The sequence below is a fragment of the Polypterus senegalus genome, chromosome 15, assembly GCF_016835505.1.
Source record: "Polypterus senegalus isolate Bchr_013 chromosome 15, ASM1683550v1, whole genome shotgun sequence".
Taxonomy (NCBI): domain Eukaryota; kingdom Metazoa; phylum Chordata; class Cladistia; order Polypteriformes; family Polypteridae; genus Polypterus; species Polypterus senegalus.
Window position 1 is genome coordinate 7,825,278 of NC_053168.1, and position 20,810 is coordinate 7,846,087.

General features: G+C 37.2%; 1 protein-coding gene across 4 annotated transcripts in view; it reads right to left on the reverse strand.

Annotated features, from left to right (window-relative positions):
• Positions 1 to 20,810, reverse strand: part of topaz1 (testis and ovary specific PAZ domain containing 1) — a 128,615-nt gene that overhangs the window by 36,607 nt on the left and 71,198 nt on the right. For all 4 annotated transcript variants that reach the window (XM_039737444.1, XM_039737441.1, XM_039737442.1 and 1 more), the window contains 2 exons: positions 3,457 to 3,572; positions 976 to 1,042 (listed from right to left, as the gene is read on the reverse strand). In XM_039737444.1, the coding sequence (XP_039593378.1) occupies positions 976 to 1,042; positions 3,457 to 3,572 (183 nt within the window). The remainder of the gene's footprint in view (positions 1 to 975; positions 1,043 to 3,456; positions 3,573 to 20,810) is intronic.

Here is a 20,810-nt window from a genome sequence, read left to right on the forward strand (position 1 = left end):
AATTGGGGTGTCGTATGACTGGAAGAATTTCTGTCATGTCAGAAATTTAAGTTGCCTGTCTTTTAATGTGAGCAGTCTTATGAGCCAATTTTTTTGATGTTGCCAACAAACTTCCCAAAATTCGTTGTGCAGTGACTGCAGTGAGCACTCGAATGACAACAATAATAACCACATGAGCTGAAGGTCACAACACCTTTTCATATCATCCATCTATAGCCCAACATGAAAAGACATGAACACCATGATTAAAACTATTTCAACAGGTAAGCCAGATGAAATATTGAAACAGAATTTGAAGAGAACAAATACAACAGATAGTAAAATATAATAGTAATCATTTTGCATATGTCGTGGTAGAGTGGTTGGACACTGTACAGTGAGTGTTGCTGTTGTCATGCTCATTTTCACTTTTTGCATTACATAAAGCTCACTGTCATATTGCAATACATATACAACTAAATGGTCAATGAAACCAAAATAAACACACACAACAGTAAATCAGATTACATACTTCCAGTTCTTTCTGTAAAACAGACGGGCCGCACTGTTCACAACTTCCCAACATGCCTTTTTCTTTATAAGTTTCAAAGCACAGTACAGCAAGAGTCAGAAAATTACTGCTTCATGTTCACATTTTGAGAAACCTGTGGCCATACTGTTTTTTTTCCCCAATGGATAAAGCTTTGCAAAATGTTAATGGGGAAAAACTGGCCTTCTAGGCCATGTACACATGATGACATGTCAATCGGGCAGAATGTGCTTGAAGAGTCTGAGCACACATATTACAGGCAACTATCAAGCAGTAGGAGTAATCACTTTACCATGATTTGTAAAAGTAGAAAAGTGTATATCCACCTGTCACTTAAAGCTTCAAGTCAGAGGGGAAAGAATAAAACCCATTATATAATGAACATGTAATAAATGCACTGTAATACAAATGGTAAAATATATAAAATATTGATCAGTCTTACATACCTTAATTTTGGCACAAGCTGAATGTATATCAAACTGATGATTCAAGTTGGGCTCCTTTTTAAGAATCCTGGTTTTGCAGCATACCAAAAAGAAGTAAACAGAAATCAAATAAAACAGCTCTACAAACAGGTAGATTTCAATTAAAAAACACACACACATGCAGCTAACAATGCAGGTGCATAAGACAGGTGCGCATACAACCATATGACTGAGATGCAGGGTCTTTGATCAATTTCTCACTTTTGTTTGCATCCACCTAGTTTTCCCAACTTCTCAAAAACATCCAGTATAATGTGAAATGCCTATGAATATCTAATTTTAGTATACTGTTGTTATGTTCACAGAATTGTATAAATCTGTTAATATTTTGCTTTTAACCCCTCTATGAGTTAAGCAGTATCAAGTGGGCAGAATGCTACTTGAAGACATGCTTATGTCAAGAACAATAATATGGAAAGCTGTCAAGCCTGGTTTGTATTTTATATTTGTAATTTTCAGTTGACCAGTGTCAAAAAAGCACAATTAATTCCACTGTGATTCAATGTTGTATAACAATAAAATGTAAAAAACTTACTAGGGTCTGAAGACCATTATTGGCACTTTATAAGTAGAAGACTTCTATATTTATGTGCCTAGTCTAAGAAAATGTTTTCCAGTTTGTATAATAAACAATTTTTGTAGCTATCAATGTTAGCAGAGTAGTTAATCCTTCATGAATGCAAGTACAGTAATCCCTCGCTATATCGCACTTCGACTTTCGTGGCTTCACTCTATCGCGGATTTTATATGAAAGAATAACTAAATGTATAACGTGGATTTTTCGCTGCTTCGTGGGTTCTGCGGACAATGTGTCTTTTTACTTCCTGTACATGCTTCCTCAGTTGGTTTGCCCAGTTGATTTCATACAAGGGACGCTATTGGCGGATGACTGAGAAGCTAACCAATCAGAGCACGCAGTTAAGTTCTCCTGCCTGAGAAGCTAACCAATCAGAGCACGCAGTTAAGTTCTCCTGACTGAGAAGCTAACCAAATCAGAGCACGCAGTTCAAGTTCCTGCGTGCTGAATGCAGTGTTAACCAGGAAGTCTCGTCTCGCTCATTCAGCATCAACGTGTTTCGCTGTGTAAGAGTTGTGCTCTTTTGTGTTTATCTTTGTGTATAGTCAAGCCCTTCATTATAGCTCCAAAACGATCTGCTGCTGCTTCAGGGGCTGTGCCCAAAGCGCCAAAGGAAGATGTTAACGATTGCCGAAAAGGTAAACGTTTTGGATTTGTTGAAGGCTACGATTCTTTTTATTTAAAAAGTAGGAAAGGAATATAAGAACTACGGCTGCAGTGTCCTTTGAAGCAGGGTGCAAAACGAGTTGTAAGTGGATGTAATAAGGCAGTAGTCTGGATGGAATCTGCTTTAGGGATTTGGATTGAAGACTGCGAGAAGAAGAACGGCAGTGCTACACAATTGCCTGAAGTGGCTCCTTTGGAAGAGCTGTAACGCTCTCCTTTGTTGTGCAGTAAAATGAATCTCATTGTTATCGGACAAGTCATCGTGTCATTGTTGGTGAGTAACCATAATTAATTTTCTACTTACAGTACTTAGTACATGCACGTACGTTTAGTGTCACTGTACACACATTTACTGTATACTATTTTTCTTGCATTGTACGTATTTATTGCTGGTGGCCTGTCTATCGTAATGGCTGTAACATATGTGATATTGGAGACACTCAATATCTTTAAAATAATATTTAGGTTTTACTGCTGATATTGCTCAGGTGACAGTTATGCTGTATAACTGTGCGGGGAATATTTATAAACAGTGTGGGAGAGTTTATAAGGGCTTAAAATATATAAAAATAACCATAAAAACATATGGTTTCTACTTCGTGGATTTTCACCTATCGCGGGGGGGGGGGTCTGGAACGCAACCCCCGCGATCGAGGAGGGATTACTGTACCACCAAGTCAAACTACTGTATAATGATCACAGCATACTCACATTACAGTTTTATCCAAAGTGAATTAGATGGAAAGGATACAGTTCGGTGTTTGGGTGTGATAAGGGGGGTCACAATTTTAACGTATTTTTGATGTATACTACAGTAACAACTTTAAGGGTAAGGGTATGACTCTGCAATGTGTATCCTTTTCTCCTAGTTTGCACAGCCTTTGTAAATTTCTGGCAGAAGCACAAATATAAAATGGTCTAAATGGCACTATTAAGAATACACTTGTGCAAGTTGAAATTAAAGAAATCACTTATGTTCCAAACCAGAGTGATTTACTTCTAAACACAGTCAGATGTACCCAGATATAGAGTGGAACAAATGTTCAACACCAGCATTGCCAAGAGGGTATTAGTATCAGTTGGAGGGAGCTCACGGGCAACATTAATGTTTTAGTAGACACGCAGCACAACTCTCTAGATGATAACTAAGAATTGTAAACTGAAAAAAGTGTTAAAATTGACAACTTATTTGAACTCACCTAGATTTTAAAGAATGTAATATATTAATGTATTTTATTGGTGCCTTCAACTCATCAAAATGATGTAGCATGAAATTGAAATTCTCTTCAGTAAGAATCAAGCCTGCTTCCACACACTAAAAAACAAAAGCCACAAAGATAATTCACAATAAAACAAAGCATCATCATTTCTGAACTGTTTAAATACATATCACTTTTAAAATCTTTCATTTCATTAACTTCTTATACATTATTTGATTCATTCTTTAATATATCATGTTTACATTAATGCAATGTGTTCACGATTTTTGGTTATTTGCAGTAAGCCTGTGAATAATTAAATAATATTTTTTGAACTTGCCGTAAGATCAAATAAACTTGCAGATGACATGTAAGCCATATAAACAATAATGAAAATGATTTGCATCATATAAAATCATATTAAATAAAACTCATTTATGTATTATATCTGTTCGTGTAAACACAGTATTGTTAATAGTAAAAGTAATTTGAGGTTGTAAAAAAATAAATAAATAAATAAAAACACTGAGGTCTATGCCAGCTATCTTCTGCCTTTACAGCTCACTTAGCTATTCAGCAGACCTAGACATCTTTTCCCAGCTGGTACACTCTTGCTCTCCTTCGCTCACCTCTACCAGAAACCTGCATAAAACTCTAGCCACCATCCTTCTAGAGCTTATGCTCACTTTATCAATTTCCTTTCTCCTGACGGCTGGCTCTCCTTTCTTGCCTGCTCCTTTCCTTTGCAGCCAACCCAAGCTGACACTGGCACCAGTTAACCAGCAGGGTAAGTAAACAAAAATCAAAAACAATAAACTACAAAAATATCTTGCTATGATGGGCCCCTCCACAGTTAAGGGGTTGGGGCAAATAATATTAATTTTCACATTCACAAGGATTTTCCACCCCTAACCCTTGAAAATGTGAAGGAGTTACCCATAGATTTATGTCACAAGATATTTATATACATCAAGGACATTTCATAACATTAATGTAAACAAATGCCACTGTTTGAGGAGTATGCACATTTTGCAGAATTTGGTATATAGCGGGACCACGGCTTCAAAGAAAAAAGGACCAGTTTTAAATCCATAGAGCTGTGTTGCTCTCCGTGGGCACAACTGCGTGGAGTAAATGAGGTAGCTGGAGTGAGTCACACCTGCACGTGTGGGTGCGATCGTTCCCACGCTTCATTGGCTTCCTGCGGCATGTGATTAAGGCTGCACCCACGGAGACGTGAGAGTATATATATATATAACCTCGGATGGTCTGGCCGTGATGCCTGAATACAGCCAAGACAGAAGTCGGCTAAAGGAGCTCATGGCTGCTGATTCTCCGACGGTTACTCAAGCAATGGGTGAGCTGCGGAGCATGAGAAGGAGGTGGACTGAGATCGAAACAAGTTACACTGCATTTAAACCTTGGATTTTAATGGATTTATTTTGATTATTTTCTATTCTCACTTTTCACTGAATTTTATGAATTTATTTATGTACTTTGTTTTTGAGCACTGCACCATTGGCATTTTGTTGGTTTTACTTGTGTTTTGACTTCGCTTTTAATAAAGGCACTTGAGCACTTTTTCCACGATCCTCTGGCATCATCAGTGAATTGTCCTCATGTCTGCACATATGGGTCATAACTATCAACAATGTTGGTTCAGCAGACTCCCATGTGGGAAGAGGGAGTCTGTAACGGACCAGCATTGTCACACAGAACAATAACCCCACACTTAAGCACATCACCGTAATTTCACTCAAGGCCTTTCACTGAAATCCTTCATTAAATGTTTTTAGAATAGACGCATATTATTCCCATAGATTTTGGCACAAAAGAAGACTATGTATTTGCTCCGATCATTCCTTCCTAAATGGTAGTTGTGTTTGACCATTTTTTTTTTTAAACAGCAAGTTCTTTTAACTCAACCTTTTTTCTTAGTCTTTGGTTTAACCCATTTATCTAATTTTGAGAATGACTAGATCTTTGTAGTCTTGATGGTGCCACATTCATTCTCTATCCCAAAGGCTATCTAATGTCTAAGAAATCATTGTCTCCCCCATCTACTAATCTATACGTTTTCACAACTTTACCTTTAGACATTTTTTTGTCACCAATTTTTTTTTTTTTAAATTACCTATGTGGTAGTGAAGACCTTAAGAACAGATTGTTAAAATACTGTAAGTAGTAAGTACTAGTAAATACAAATGGAACTAGGTTTTTCAGTCATACTGAAGAAAATTAGTTAGATCAGATATCATATATGATAGTCAACACCCTTAAATATTGCCAATTTCAATGTATTCATAACAATTTTCTGAAAATCTGAAATATGAATTTCTCATTTGCAATCTACATGGTGTACATCCTGAATCAAACCTACGCATAAACAGACATACACACTAGTGTGCTCATGCACTTTCCATGTGTTTGTTTTTTTATGTGAACAAGGTTTATGGCTTCATGCCTTAATTCCACAAGGATTTACACGTCCTTCTGTGTTTAAGTCTCATGTTAGAGGGTACCACTGGAGTAATTTCCTGTCACATGCATACTTTTTGTTGAGCCATGTAATGTTTGTTTTGATGTCCCGTGACTATGATGCCCACTTTGCCGATTACAATGGCAATTAATGCAACTGCAAACCTAGAGATGGGCTGGACAATATTGGGTTAATTCCTCCATGGCACCTGAAGTATGTATGTGCTCAGCCTCATCTGCAGGAAACAGCAAGAAAGCAGTTGCTAAGGAGCATAAAGGAATGAACTTCCTGTGCTTTGCCTTTTCCTGCATAAGAAGGAAAAATGTCTGGAAAATATGCTGCATGTCACATATTTTACATATGCACTGCAATCCTTCACAGCAATATAAACAGGACCCATACCAGGGATGTCACAATACCAGAATGTCTGTATTTGATAGTAATACCAGCGAATTTCGATACGGCGCCAAAAACAAATTCTGTGCAATAGCTTTTTATTAAAGAACCTCCATTTATTGAAGCATACAATATTGGCCTTGCACCTTTAAAACAATATAAAATATATAAATAAATAATAAACAACAGCTTTAATATTGGAACATCTATCAAGTAATTACCCAATTATGATTTAAGTAAACAAGCATTGACATTCATATATGTTAAAATACAATGCAGGGCTTGAATTTTCATGTGTGGCAAAGGACGGATCCCCACAGTGTAATCTGAGCCAGATTTAGCATAGAGTGTCAGCATTTAGAATTGCTGGGCCAAGCAAAGCATAAAGACAGACAGGGACAGCTGGAAGGCTGTGTTGTAAGCCCTAAAAAGAACTAAGTGTCATTTGAACCTACTGTTTGATGTTTAGCACGAAATTGTTTGCCTTGTTTGGAATTATAATGGGAACCTGATCGTGTAGAAAACAATATAAAAGAAGCTGGAGCCTTGCCAACTTTGAAAAACTGTGTGGACGAAAGAGATTGGTCCAAAATCCACCTCCATTGTGACAAAAAAGAGCAGTTTCTACACGATCGGGTCCCCAAAGAAATCCTCGGTGAAATGAAACTGGCCTGTTTCTCCTGCCTGTACAGCAACGTAAGCCGCATTAAACAAGCTAAGTATATTCTGTCTTTTCTGTGACTTTGTTGCCGCCTATCACTGAAAAGATGGATATCGCCGTTATTATTTATAATTATTTAAATATAGGTTTATTAAAACGCCACAATATAAAAACATATTTCCAAGGAGCTAACACTCCCATCGGAAACACATGGTATTTGTAAAGAATGAAATACATGAACTACCAGGGTTTACTTAGCATGTGTCTACTTTTAAGATTTACGTATTCTCTGACATTTTCTGTCTAGTTTCCAAAAACTACTGCTTAAAATGTGAACTAAATATAAAAATGCAAACATTATATATGCACTGTTGAATTAGCGAATTATATGATAATTCCAGATATTTCCATTTAAACCAACTCTTTAAAGCTGGTTTTGTAACAACATGCTGTAAAAGGCTAGTTTGTCAGTGAACAACACATCTTTGTAGGGCATTATTTAAAAGGGATTAATCTAGTAATCTTTTCATCTCTTCTTACAAATGTAGGACAATTCAAGTTAAACGATTACATGTCATTTTATTTGTAATGTTATTTTGTTCTCAAAGCACGCAAAAAGCTGTTTCTATATTAATTCCATTATGGGATAAAAGTGGCAATTGCGCAAACCTGTGTCTGTTTTGCTTTCAGAAACAGAAAGTATCATTCCTGCACTCACAAAGTGAAAGCCTCTTGTACAAACATAAAAGCATTTCCAGACATGACGTCTTCCGTTTTCTCTTTGACATGTGTTGATGCAGCGCTGTATCTTTACCAAAGTGAATCATTTTTATCTATAGTTTTTACTCAGTTTTTATCATATATTATTGTGCCTTCCAGAGTAATTAGTCTATGTTGTACTTGCAGTCGGGCATGAGTGCAGTACCGACCTTTTCGGTTCTAGAGATACTGTACAAAAGCTGGTACTGTTGTCTCTTTGACACTGAATCGTCACTGAAATAACGTTATTTGTGGCATCCCTAGGCCCACACAATATAACGGATTTTGCTGGCGTGTTGTAGATCAGCATGGTTAGGCAGAAGCAGTAATAATGTAGGAAAAAAGTAAATTTAAGCACAAATTTTTTTATAACTACTACTGTTACTGCTGCAACTTTTACTGATTCATACAAGTATCAACAGAAACAAATGTTCAGTTTTTCAACAGATATATGCTTGCATAATTCATTGCCTTTGTTTTCCCTTCTATCTAGCACTACAGTACATCCCCGAAATTCGCAGGGGTTACGTTCCTAGAGCAACCGCAAATTGTGAAAAACCGGGAGTTTTGGATGTAGTTAAAAAAATGCTTATAAATACCTATTTTTATAGCTTAAACCCTGTACTGTACTGCTATGTCTTCCACAGTGCTAGAATGTAAAATACCGATGTTACCGCTATACAGTATGTACTGTAATTCATGCAAGCGCATTTTCTTTATTATAAGTAGGGTAAATACACAATCATTTAATTTAATAAAAATACAGTAAAATGTATGGGTACTCACCAATAATGAATGATACTGATGACGACGATGAATTAGCTGTGCAGTACGATACAGAGGATTTACAGCTTCCTGCAGTCGGTGGTTCACAATGCCAAGGCAGATTCCATCCTAACGATATTCTTATTTCTTACAGTCGTTCCCCTTTTGGCACTATCACAGAAACTAACTAATTCAGTACTCCTGATTGTTGCCTCGTTCTTCTTTATGTAGCATACGCCTTCAGAAAAATTTAAAGGGGCTTCAGAAAAATTTAAAGGAGTCACGTGTGCTTTGTGCTGACATGTGCTATTGCAAACGCTAGAGTCTGTTGAGAGTTGTTGATTTGTTCTATGGTGTGAGATTTAAATAAAAAAAAATACATTTTGCTCTTAAAAACTTGGGTTTTGGTTGCCGCTAAGGAACCGTGTGGGAATTTTAAAGCTTTTTCCCTTTAGAAGGGTTTTTTGCTTTTTTCGCCGCACAAGAGCAAAAGTAGCTGGGTGTTTGGAAGTGCGCTTGGAAAAGTTATTTGTACTTGTTCTTTTCTTGTTATCTGTATTTGAATTAGCATCGAGGCGGCAGGGTAGAAAGCAGCAGTAACTGATATCGGCATTTGTAAATAAATAACCGCGTCGTCGTAACAGCGATTCCTTAGTTTAAAGGAAAAGAAAAAAAGGCCGCGGCTGACTTCAAAGCAGTAAAAGGTGGAAACTCAGTAGTGCGCAGGTAAGCGGCCTGCGTTAAGACACCGATCAGGCACAAGGAGCAGTAGGAGCAAATAAGGTAGTAAAGTTTTATTTATTTGTTTATTTTAGATTAAACAGTCCTTAGCGGTCCAGAGGTAGAACAGTTAAGTGGGCGACAGCGTATTGGTTCATTAATACGGGGGAATACAAACAGTGCGAGTGAAGAGCTTATAAGTAAGAGAGCGCAAAGTTAGAAGAGACAGAGAAAAGTAAAGTTAACCTCATAGAAAGGCAAATAGCAGGCAGCTGAGAGGGAGAACAGTACAGGAGCTTAAGGGGAAAAGGTGTAAAATATCTGTGGCAGATCTTAGTGTTACCATTTAAGTTAAGGAGCAGCTGAAAGAAGAAGAAATTTAATTTTAAGAAAAAAATAGTTATAGCAGCTTAGTAATCCCAAATCAAATTTTAATAATGAGGCCAGTGCAATGCAAGTCCTGTTGGATGTTGGACTTTTAGATGATGGTTTGGAAGAGCCAGTTGTCTATGAGGGCTACATCTGCAAGAGATGCCAGCTGATCCAGCACCTCGAGCTCAGGGTCGCTGAACTGGAGGAGGAGTTGGCTGACCTGCGTTGTAATAGAGAATTGGCGGACTTGGCCCAGGTGTCCTTTAGAGATAGTGTGCACCCCTAAGGTGGCGGGAGGAGATTCCAGACCAGACAGGTAGGAATAGGTGGGTCACGGTCACAAGGCTGAGGTAAAGGGTGCACACTGTCCGGGGCATCAACCCCAGAATTAGAAGTGTCTAACCGTTATCATGTCCTGGCGGAGCTGGACGGTGACTCTGATAATTCTGAGGTGGTAGGCAGGGTTGAGGAGCCCCAACGGGCCACCTCAAAACCAGTTCCCAAAAGAGAGGTAGTGATAGTTGGGGACTCAATCATTAGGGGGATTGAAGCGCAGGTGTGCTCCAGAGAGAGAGAGTCTCGTACGGTGTGTTGCCTTCCGGGAGCACAGGTGGGAGACCTCCTGGAAGGGTGGATAGGCTCTTGGCCAGAGCGGGGTGGATCCAGTTGTCATTGTCCACGTTGGAACAAATGACATACATAAGGGTAGTCTGTCAGTTCTGCATCCAAATTCAAAGAGTTAGGTACCAAGCTGAGGAGCAGAACTGACAAGGTAGTCTTCTCCAGTTCTGCCTGTGCCAGCGCCAGTCCAGGTAAGATTGAGGAGATTAGAAGGCTTAACGCGTGGCTCAAATCTTGGTGCAGGGTAGAAGGGTATAGGTTTATGGGGCATTGGGACTCCTTTTGGAACAGATGGGACCTGTTCCGTGGACGGGTTACATCTGAACCGGAGGGGCACCAATGTATTGGGGTATGTGTAGGCTAGTCGAGGATTGTTTAAACTAGGGAATGGGGGCAGGGAGTTTAGGACAGGCCAGATTTAGATCTATACATGGAAGAACAAACAATGGTGTAGAAATAAAAATGCATAGTAATGTAAATTTTAAGCAAACACGTAAAGATAGAAGGATTAACACATTAAAAATAGCTTGCCTTAATGCTAGAAGTATCAAAAATAAGGTAAGTGAGTTGGAGTTGTATGTAGCAGAGCACAATTATGATATTATAGCAATAACGGAAACCTGGCTAAATAACAAAGATGGGGATGAGTGTAACATAGAGGGATACACATTTTTAGGAAGGATAGACAGAACAGAAAAGGAGGTGGGGTTGCTGTTTATGCCAAACAGGAATTAAATGTAAGTCATCTTCAGTTGGATGATGAGCCCCATCTTAGTGAGGACATGTGGCTTCGCCTGGAAAATATTAGGGAAAAGGTCTCATTTTAGGAGTGTGTTATAGACCACCCAATTCAGACAGTAATTTCAACACACATCTTTTAGTAATATCAAAAGGCAAGTTTACAGGGGATATTATAGTCATGGGGACTTTAATTATCCAAATATTAACTGGGATAACCTTACAGATGGAGGAGCACAAGAGCAGGAGTTTTAGAAGTAATCAGCGACTGTTTTTAACACAGCATGTTAAAGCACCAACAAGGGGTGAAGCCTGTCTGGATTTAGTATTCTGTAATAATCAGGATAGAATTGAGGGTGTAGAGGTGATTGAACCACTAGGGTCAAGTGACCATAATGTAATACAATTCTCAGTATTTTGTAAGAGTACAGATGCAAAGACTAAAATTGTTAAGTTGCTCATTTTGAGCAGATGCGACAAAGTCTAAGTAGGATAGACTGGGATAAGCTTTTAAATGTGGAGACAGTCGAGGAGCAGTGGAACAGGTTTAAAATGTTTTACATGTAATGCAGGACAGATACATACCTAAATTTGGAAGTAATAGGAAACTAAAAAACTCCACGATGGATTAATAAAGATTTAAAAAGAAGTTGCAAAGGAAAAACTGCTGTATAAGGCATATAAGACTAATGACTGCAAAGAGAAGTAGCGCGTAAGAACATGAGGGCAACCATTAAGAAGGATATCAGAGAGGCTAAAAGACAGTTGGAGAGGAATATAGCAGATAAGGTGAAAGAAGACCCCAAGAGATTCTTTCAGTATTTTAGTAGTAAAAGAACAGTTAAGGAGGAGGTCAAGTTCATCAGGAATAGTAAAGGGAATTAAAAGATACAGACAGTGAAATAGCAGATGCCCTAAACTTACATTTTTCTGAGGTGTTTACAAGTGAGCAAGTGGATAACCTGCCAGAGGTAAACAACTACTAAGGAGGTACTGAGGGATTTGGAAATTGTAGAGGGAGAAGTGCTGCTCAGATTAAATAAGATGAAATCAAACAAATCACCAGGCCCAGATAATATTTATCCTCGTGTTCTTAAGGAGGCTAGTGAGTACATATATAAACCCTTGACACATATTTTTAGGAAGTCACTGTGCACTGGAGAGATTCCAAAGGACTGGAAAATGGCAAATATCATCCCATTATATAAAAAGGGTGACAGGGCAGATCCAAGCAACTATAGGCCAGTAAGCTTAACAAGCATCACAGGAAAATTAATGGAAGGAATTATTAAGGATAAGATTGAGCAACACATGACAAGGACAGGAGTTATTCTGAACAGTCAGCATGGGTTCAGAAGGGGGAGGTCGTGTTTTACTAACATGTTGGAATTCTATGAGGAGGCAACAAAAGGATACGATCAAAGTGGAGCTTATGATATTATTTATCTGGACTTTCAGAAAGCATTTGATAAGGTGCCACATGAGAGGTTGGGCATCAAGTTAAAAGAAGTGGGAATTCAGGGTGATGTTTTTAGATGGGTGCAGAATTGGCTCAGACACAGGAAGCAGAGGGTGATGGTGCGAGGAACCTCATCAGAACTGGCGATGTTAAGAGTGGTGTTCCACAGGGGTCAGTGCTAGGGCGCTGCTATTTTTAATATATATAAATGATTTAGATAGGAATATAAGTAACAAGCTGGTTAAGTTTGCAGATGATACCAAGATAGGTGGATTAGCAGATAATTTGGAATCCGTTATATCATTACAGAAGGACTTGGATAGCATACAGGCTTGGGCAGATTTGTGGCAGATGAAATTTAATGTCAGTAAATGTAAAGTATTACACATAGGAAGTAAAAATATTAGGTTTGAATACACAGTAATCCCTCCTCGATCGCGGGGGTTGCATTCCAGAACCCCCTGCGAGAGATGAAAATCCATGAAGTAGAAACCATATTTTTGTATAGTTATTTTTATATATTTTAAGCCCTTATAAACTCTCCCACACTGTTAACATTATTAGAGCCCTCTAGACATGAAATAACACCCTTTAGTCAAAAGTTTAAACTGTGCTCCATGACAAGACAGAGATGACAGTTCTTTCTCACAATTAAAAGAATGCAAATATATCTTTTCTTCAAAGGAGTGTCTACATCAGGAGCAGAGAATTTAAGAGAGAGAGCGAGCGCTCGCAAAGAAAAGCAAACAATCAAAAAATCAATATGTGTTCTTTTAAGTTTGCCCGAAGCACCGTAATAAAGCGGCATTTTTCAGAGGAGCATCAGTATCTTCTAAGCAAACAGCCTCTGTGCAAACAGCCCCTCTGCTCACATCTCCTCCGTCAGGCGCAGAGAACGTCAGAGAGAGAGAGAGAGAGAGAGAGAGATTAAAGCAAACAATCAAAAAATCAATACGTGAGCTTTTGTGCTTTTAAATATGCTGAGCACCGCAATAAAGCAGCATTTTTTAGAGGAGAGTCAGTATCTTTTAAGCAAACAGCCTCTGTGCAAACAGCACCCCTGCTCACACCCTCTCCGTCAGGCGCAGAGAATGTCAGAGAGGGTGAGATAGAGGCAGAGACAAGCAAACAATCAAGCACCGCGCGGGAAGCATATCTTATAGCATTGAGGAGTTTTAGTTAATATGTAATACATGCTCTGATTGGGTAGCTTCTAAGCCATCCGCCAATAGCGTCCCTTGTATGAAATCAACTGGGAAAACAAACTGAGGAAGCATGTACCATAAATTAAAAGATGCATTGTCCGCAGAAATCCACGAACCAGCGAAAAATCCGTGATATGTATTTAGATATGCTTACATTTAAAATCCGCGATAGAGTGAAGCCACGAAAGTTGAAGCGTGATATAGCGAGGGATTACTGTACACCTTACGAGAAGGATTTAGGAGTCATAGTGGACTCTAAGCGATCAACTTCCCAACAGTGTTCAGAAGCCATTAAGAAGGCTAACAGAATGTCAGGTCATATAGCACGATGTGTGGAGTACAAGTCCAAGGAGGTTCTGCTCAACCTTTATAATGCACTGGTGAGGCCTCATCTTGAGTCCTGTGTGCAGTTTTGGTCTCCAGGCTACAAAAAAGGACATAGCAGTGCTAGAAAAGGTCCGGAGAAGAGCGACTAGGCTGATTCCATGGCTACAGGGGTTGAATTATGAGGAAAGCTTAAAAGAGCTGAGCCTTTACAGTTTAAGCAAAAGAAGATTAAGAGGTGACATGATTGAAGTGTTTAAAATTATGAAGGGAATTAGTCCAGTGGATCGAGACTTGTATTTTAAAATGAGTTCATCAAGAACACGTGGACACAGTTGGAAACTTAAGGGTAAATTTCGCACAAATATTAGGAAGTTTTTCTTTACACAAAGAACGATAGACACTTGGAATAAGCTACCAAGTAGTGTGGTAGACAGTAAGACATTAGGGAATTTCAAAACTCGACTTGATGTTTTCTTGGAGGAAACAAGTGGATAGGACTGGCGAGCTTTGTTGGGCTGAATGGCCTGTTCTCGTCTAGAGCATTCTAATGTTCTAATACGGTGCTTTCGTTGATGCCATAATGCCGTGCCACTGCGGCATAACTTTTTAGTTTCTGGAGCAAATCCAGGAGTTCAACCTTCTCCTGGAGCGTCTTAAACTTCTTCTGGCACTTAGGCTCATTGCCAGAAGCCTTAGAAGGTGCAGGCCTTTTTGGAGGCATCTTGGGCCTTTAAGAAGAACAAAATGGAAGACACGAGAACACTCAGCCGGAGATAATGAAATGAAAATTTCCAAGAACCGAACAAAGCTGCGTTGCTTTGTAGGTCTAATTCACCTTTTAATCAGAAAGGAACATCTGCTGCTGTTATAAAATGATGGCCTACGTCTTATGGGGTGCATGACACAATGGTAGAAACAAGATACCAGTAAAAAGAAAAAAATTGTCTACCATTTTTGAAACATTCAAGATACCGGCTTTGTTACTTGTCCTCCTGACACAGCGCAGCATATACCAGTGCAACTGTGGAGATGAAAGTCCACACGGGCAACAACTTGCCAGAGCTAAATTTAAATGTTTATATGCAATTATGTGACAGATAGCCTACATGTCCTAAAACAGTGTTCGTTCCGGCCACTGGATTTAAATAAACACAAGAGTATTGCAAAAAATGCATACTATAATTGTGGACAGTGGAATCAGATGGCAGGAAGCCTTTGGCTAATTTTATTATTTTAAAATTTATATTGTGCATTGTTACTGTAGCAATTGAACCTGTGAAAGAAAGGGCAAGACAAGACATTGTTGTGTGGGGTGGTCGCGCTTGCTCACTGAAGGAGATATAGGAGGAACAGACTGGCAAGTCCTTGAAGAAGAAAGGCAGGGTCTTTCAATGTTAGCAGAGGGAGCTGATCAAGGTCCTCTTAAAGGGACAATAAATGGTCTTTTCAAGAACTAATAAACCAAAATAATTCATTAGAATATCTTTTTTTAAAAAAAAAATTGTCCATGAACACTGATTTCTGAAGACAGCAATTTCAAAATTGAAAAAGTACGCTCTTGATATCTGCTAATTTTAGTAGAGTGACAAATGTGAAAGCTCTCTTTAGCACTCTGCATTTTAGGACTGATTTTGATTTTTATTATTTATTTATTTTTAACCTCTGCTAAAGGAGTCAGTGGAGAAGTATGTTTTCTTTGGTTTGTCTTTATGCAGTTTTTCTCCACATTCACAAAGATGTTTTGAAAGACAGAATTATGGTTTAGTTAGGCTTAGTTGTTTTAGTTCATTGACAAGCCAAAGGAATAAGAAAGAAAACCTTTTTAATACTTAACCTTTGTTTCAATGTTTACTGTATAGTCTATATAGTACACATTCAGTATTTTCCAAGATTCTGTGTGTTAAAAGACATGTACCATACCAGGGTCGGAAACATATTGGAGTTGCTGGAGTAGGTAAAAATGTGACAACTCTTAATAAATGAAGATTGGAATATAATGTATTAAATTTTCCAAATTCACATACAATAATTCATTTAAACTATTTTCTCTTCAAAGCTTTTGATTATCCCGTTTTTTTAATTTTATAAAATTTCTCTTTTGTTTAATATTACTCAATGTATGTAACTTCTTTAATAAATAATATAAAAATACCACAACGGAACTGCTACAATCTTTAAACCCAAACTTAAACAGGTTAGGGTGCTTAAAAGTAGCCTGATGATTTATGCTGCCAGTGATGAAATGCCTTGTATCTTATGTGGTGTGTGCTTTCAGTCATCATTGTAAATATATTGGTCTAATTACAAATGGAGTAATCGGAGGTGGTGATGGTACATTAATTGAGGAGTCAGAGTTGAAGGTTTTAGGTATTGACTCCACAGCCCTGTTTTGCATAGTACAGCTACTGTATTTAGGAATTACTTTAGATCATTAAAACAGACCTTATGATAAGAAACATCACAGAAGAATTACTCATTGTTAACCTATGAATCTGGGGAAGCAGCAGCACCTAAACTGGATTTAATGTGAAAAGTATATGCACAGAGATTATACCATTGTATATACTGTGACTGTGATCATTTTTTAATTATATCATGATTTAAGTTTTTAACCAAACTGCCCATCACTACTTACTATGAGTCAAAGTTACACAGCAAATGCTAGAAAAACTTGCCTATCCATACCAGTAGCAAAGCCTTGTTTAGGCTTGCCTCTCAGCAGATGAACATAGGGAACAGAGCACTTTATACTAGTTCAAAGGATCCTACAAACCCACTCTTTGTACCATGATAGGAAATGGCTTACACCACCATTATGTTTGTCTGAATGCTAGGCAGAGAACTTTAAAAAGTTCCAATTTACCCCTGTATTTTCAATCATTCCACAAGCTCATAACTTGCAGTTCTCGAAGTGGTATGGCAGCTTGTCTCTGTACTTGACCTAATGTTAATGTGTCGTTTTGAAATCTGCAGACCAAAACTCCACCTAATATCCCAGAGGAGGTCTCACAAAACAAAAAAGATTACGTATAACCTTCCCTGATTTGTACCCCACACAGAATGTTTGTTACAGAGCACACTATTAGAATTCATAATTAGTTATCATTGATACATACAAGCTTTTGAATTTGCTTAGGAGTCATATGCGACACATACAGTATGTGGATTGCTTGGAACCTATCAACTTTTGCACTTGTTTGCATACAATGCAAAATCTTTAAAACGTAGCAGCCACTCAAGCTCTTACATTTCAGGTGGTGTGAAATTGTTCTATTTCAGAGACTGTAAAAATGAGGCATCCTAAATTTTACTTTATTTTCACAAATTGTACATTTGCAAGTATGTGAATTTTCAAATCATTAGTAAAATGTCATTAAATAATTAAAAAGGTCTGTTAGCACTAATGAGATTAACACATGCCAGGTATCTGCATATACACTGTTATTTCTGTGCTAGTAACAAGGACTTGCAGACATGAAAATAAAAACGCCAATCCTTTTCAAATGTTTCACCTTCCGATGTGTTTCTGGACATTTTCCTTCATTAGTCTAACTCAGGGATCCTCAATCACGGTCCTGGAGAGCCGCAGTGGCTGCAGGTTTTTGCTCCAACCCAGTTGCTTAATAAAAAGCACTTATTGCTAAAGTAACACTTCTGCTTCACTTTAGTGATTTTGAGCCCTTATTGCTTAATTTTGTCTTGAACAGCTATTTTAATTGCTCCTTATTATCAATAACATGCAAATGACAAGAGAGAGCAGCATTTCTCCATTTAGCTTATTTACATTTACACCTGTGTGTATTTATCTGCACTATTGGGTTTAATTAAATAAAGTGAAGGACTGAGAATTACTCGTCCATTTTAGCCTCCAAATCATTTGCATGATAGAAAGGGAAAGAAAATCTAGGATATGAGAATGACCTGACATAGCAGAGTTAATTTAATTTCATAGCTTGTTAGTGCTTTATTGGCAAGAATTGCTTTCTAATTAAGCAACCAGGTCAGAACAAAAACCTGCAGCCACTGCGGCTCTCCAGGACTGGGATTGAGGACCCCAGGTCTAACTCATTAAAGCCCATCACACAAAGAGAAACATTGACAATATTTAAACCATATAGAATGCTTTGACAAATGTGGCACCACACCATGACTCTCTGTCCATCCTTCCTGTGTCTACTTTTCTAACAGCAGCCCTGATGGATCTACTTTTACTTTCAGCCACTGAAGGTCTTTAAATAAACTGCTACCTAAAATAATTTGTTTTAGTTCGTTTGGATATTTTGTTGGGTTGATTTTACCAAAGTCTGGTCCAAAGTTGTTATAGGTTAACGACGAAGTGATACAAACTTTGTAAAATTCCTAAATTGGCAACATCTTTACTGAACTACAGGTAGGTATGTGAAGACAGTCTGCCATGTGTTTTTGTATTCACTATATATTTATTAACTTATCTTTTTAGTTCACATTCACAGCTCAAAATACTTTGTATTGTGAAAATAATCAAGTAGCAGAATTACATTTTATTATTTGTCCCCAATTTTTCAATGTCTTTCTCTCTCTCTCAAAATGGATAGTTGATATATATATTCTTTTTGTTAACATCAGCCATATCATACCTATTGCATATCGGGGATTTTTTCTGCTTTGCATCCAAACCTGCTAGGGTAGGCTCCAGGTTTCCTGCAATCCTACTCTGAATAAACAGGTTTACATAATGCATATATTGTTCTTAATCTCAGATGCTGTCATTGTGTGCCTGTCCATATACCTATTACCTGCTCTTACTCTGCTAATTAAGGGTTTACTGTTCTCATGCATTGGCTATTCAAGTCTCACAATCCCCAACCTCACACTACATGCTTGTTTTTCTTTGTTTTCCTGAATACAGCTAAGTGGGGTCTGCACACTGATTCAAGCCTAAGAGCCCTGTTCTTCCTAAGCCCCCATGATTTTCACGATCAAACATGTCAGAACACAGTAGAATCTGTTTTCTAATTTTTTATATCTTTTCAGGCCTGAAAAATTCTGTCTATAAATTTTCTGTGCCTGAGATGGAATCAGAGATAAAATATGGCTGTTAGAAAATAAAGCACAGTATGGAAGATTTTTTTAATGTAATATTGAAGGCATTCATTATCAGCACATTGTGCTGTGCAGGATATGCTGTGTGCTATAGACATTTTGAGTAAAAAACCCTCAATCCATAAAATTCACCTAACATTACAACATGGCCCATTCTGGGCAATAAAAGGAAAACAGTGCCAGCAGTCAGTGCAGATTTGTTCAACACAAATGACAGACAATATTTTTAAAATTATAAAATCATGTAAAATTGTTCATATTCAGTATCTGGTTTTGATTATGCTTGCTTTTATCAGACCAAAACAAAACCAGATAGCAAACCATGTAGTGTAGTAAGCTTCCACTAACATTAAATTCATATCCAAATCCATTAAGTGTACGGTTTTGTCTGATCGTGACACAAAAGTAAACTCCGTAGGAGCTCCATGCCATAATTACTAAAACTGAAACTAAAAGATATAAAAATAAAATATAAATGTGAAATAAAAGCTAAATTAAAACTAAAAATACACGAGGAAGGAAAACTAAAACTAAACTAAAGTAAGGTCAGGAAAAATATAGAAATAAAAACAAATATAAAAAGGCAAAACTATAATAACCTTGGTCTGGTCAGCAACTGAATCTTGATTTCTTTGGTACTGGTAATCGCTGTGTTTTTTACACCATAATTGCGTTGAAAACTCTGTATGATAATAGTTTTCAGTTTTGCTTATTAGAACATCTGATGTTTGGGACTGTGTCTCAAGATATGCAGAACACCTAAAACATTCAGTGTTACTCAGGGATGTAAACAGTCAAGGCAGTTTAATTATTGTGTGCCACCACCAACAACATATGGAAACACAGCAGGGAACACCTGACCATATCACAGTGTGGCCTCATTATAAATCAACAGGTTCACACAAATTAAAAACAATCAATATTAATTTACTTTATAAAGTGACTAGCAAAATACCCGCGCTTCGCAGCGGAGTAGTGTGTTAAAGAAGAAATGAAAAAGAAAAGGAAACATTTTGAAAATAACGTAACATGATTGTCAATGTTATTGTTTTGTCACTGTTGTGAGTGATGAGTGTTGTTGTCATATATATATATATATATATATATATATATATATATATATATATATATATATATATATATATATATATCACACATACACATACATACATACACACACATATATACACACAAATACATATATATATATATATACACACACACACACATATATAAACATATATATACATATACATACATATCTACATATATACACACACAGCTATTTCAGTATCAGTGCAATACGCTGTTTGTTAAAACGGATGACTCCCGCTCTTACGTGCAAGTCTGCGTGGATATTATGAACTATCGATTTGTTCAAGTTCTATTTAAATTTTAAATAGAAGGAATTTTTATTTAGTCGACAGAAATATCTTTGGTAGGAATGGTAAAAACATACAGGAATATTATTCCTGAATAAATCAACTCAAACCTTAAACAACTTATAATATTTTGCTCTCCATAAAAATATATCCTGTCTAAATTATACAAGTTAGAAATAAAGTAAACATTAAAAGAACAAACATTCAAATTTCTTTACTCTTATGTAATTTTATATTTTATAAAAAATAAACTTAGATTTTAAATATCCCAAAAGATTTTGCTCTCCATAAAAATATATCCTGTCAAAATTATACAAATTCAAATATGAACATGCTGCATAACAAAACCTAGAAATATAAATAAAATGTGTTCCTTTCAGCAATAACA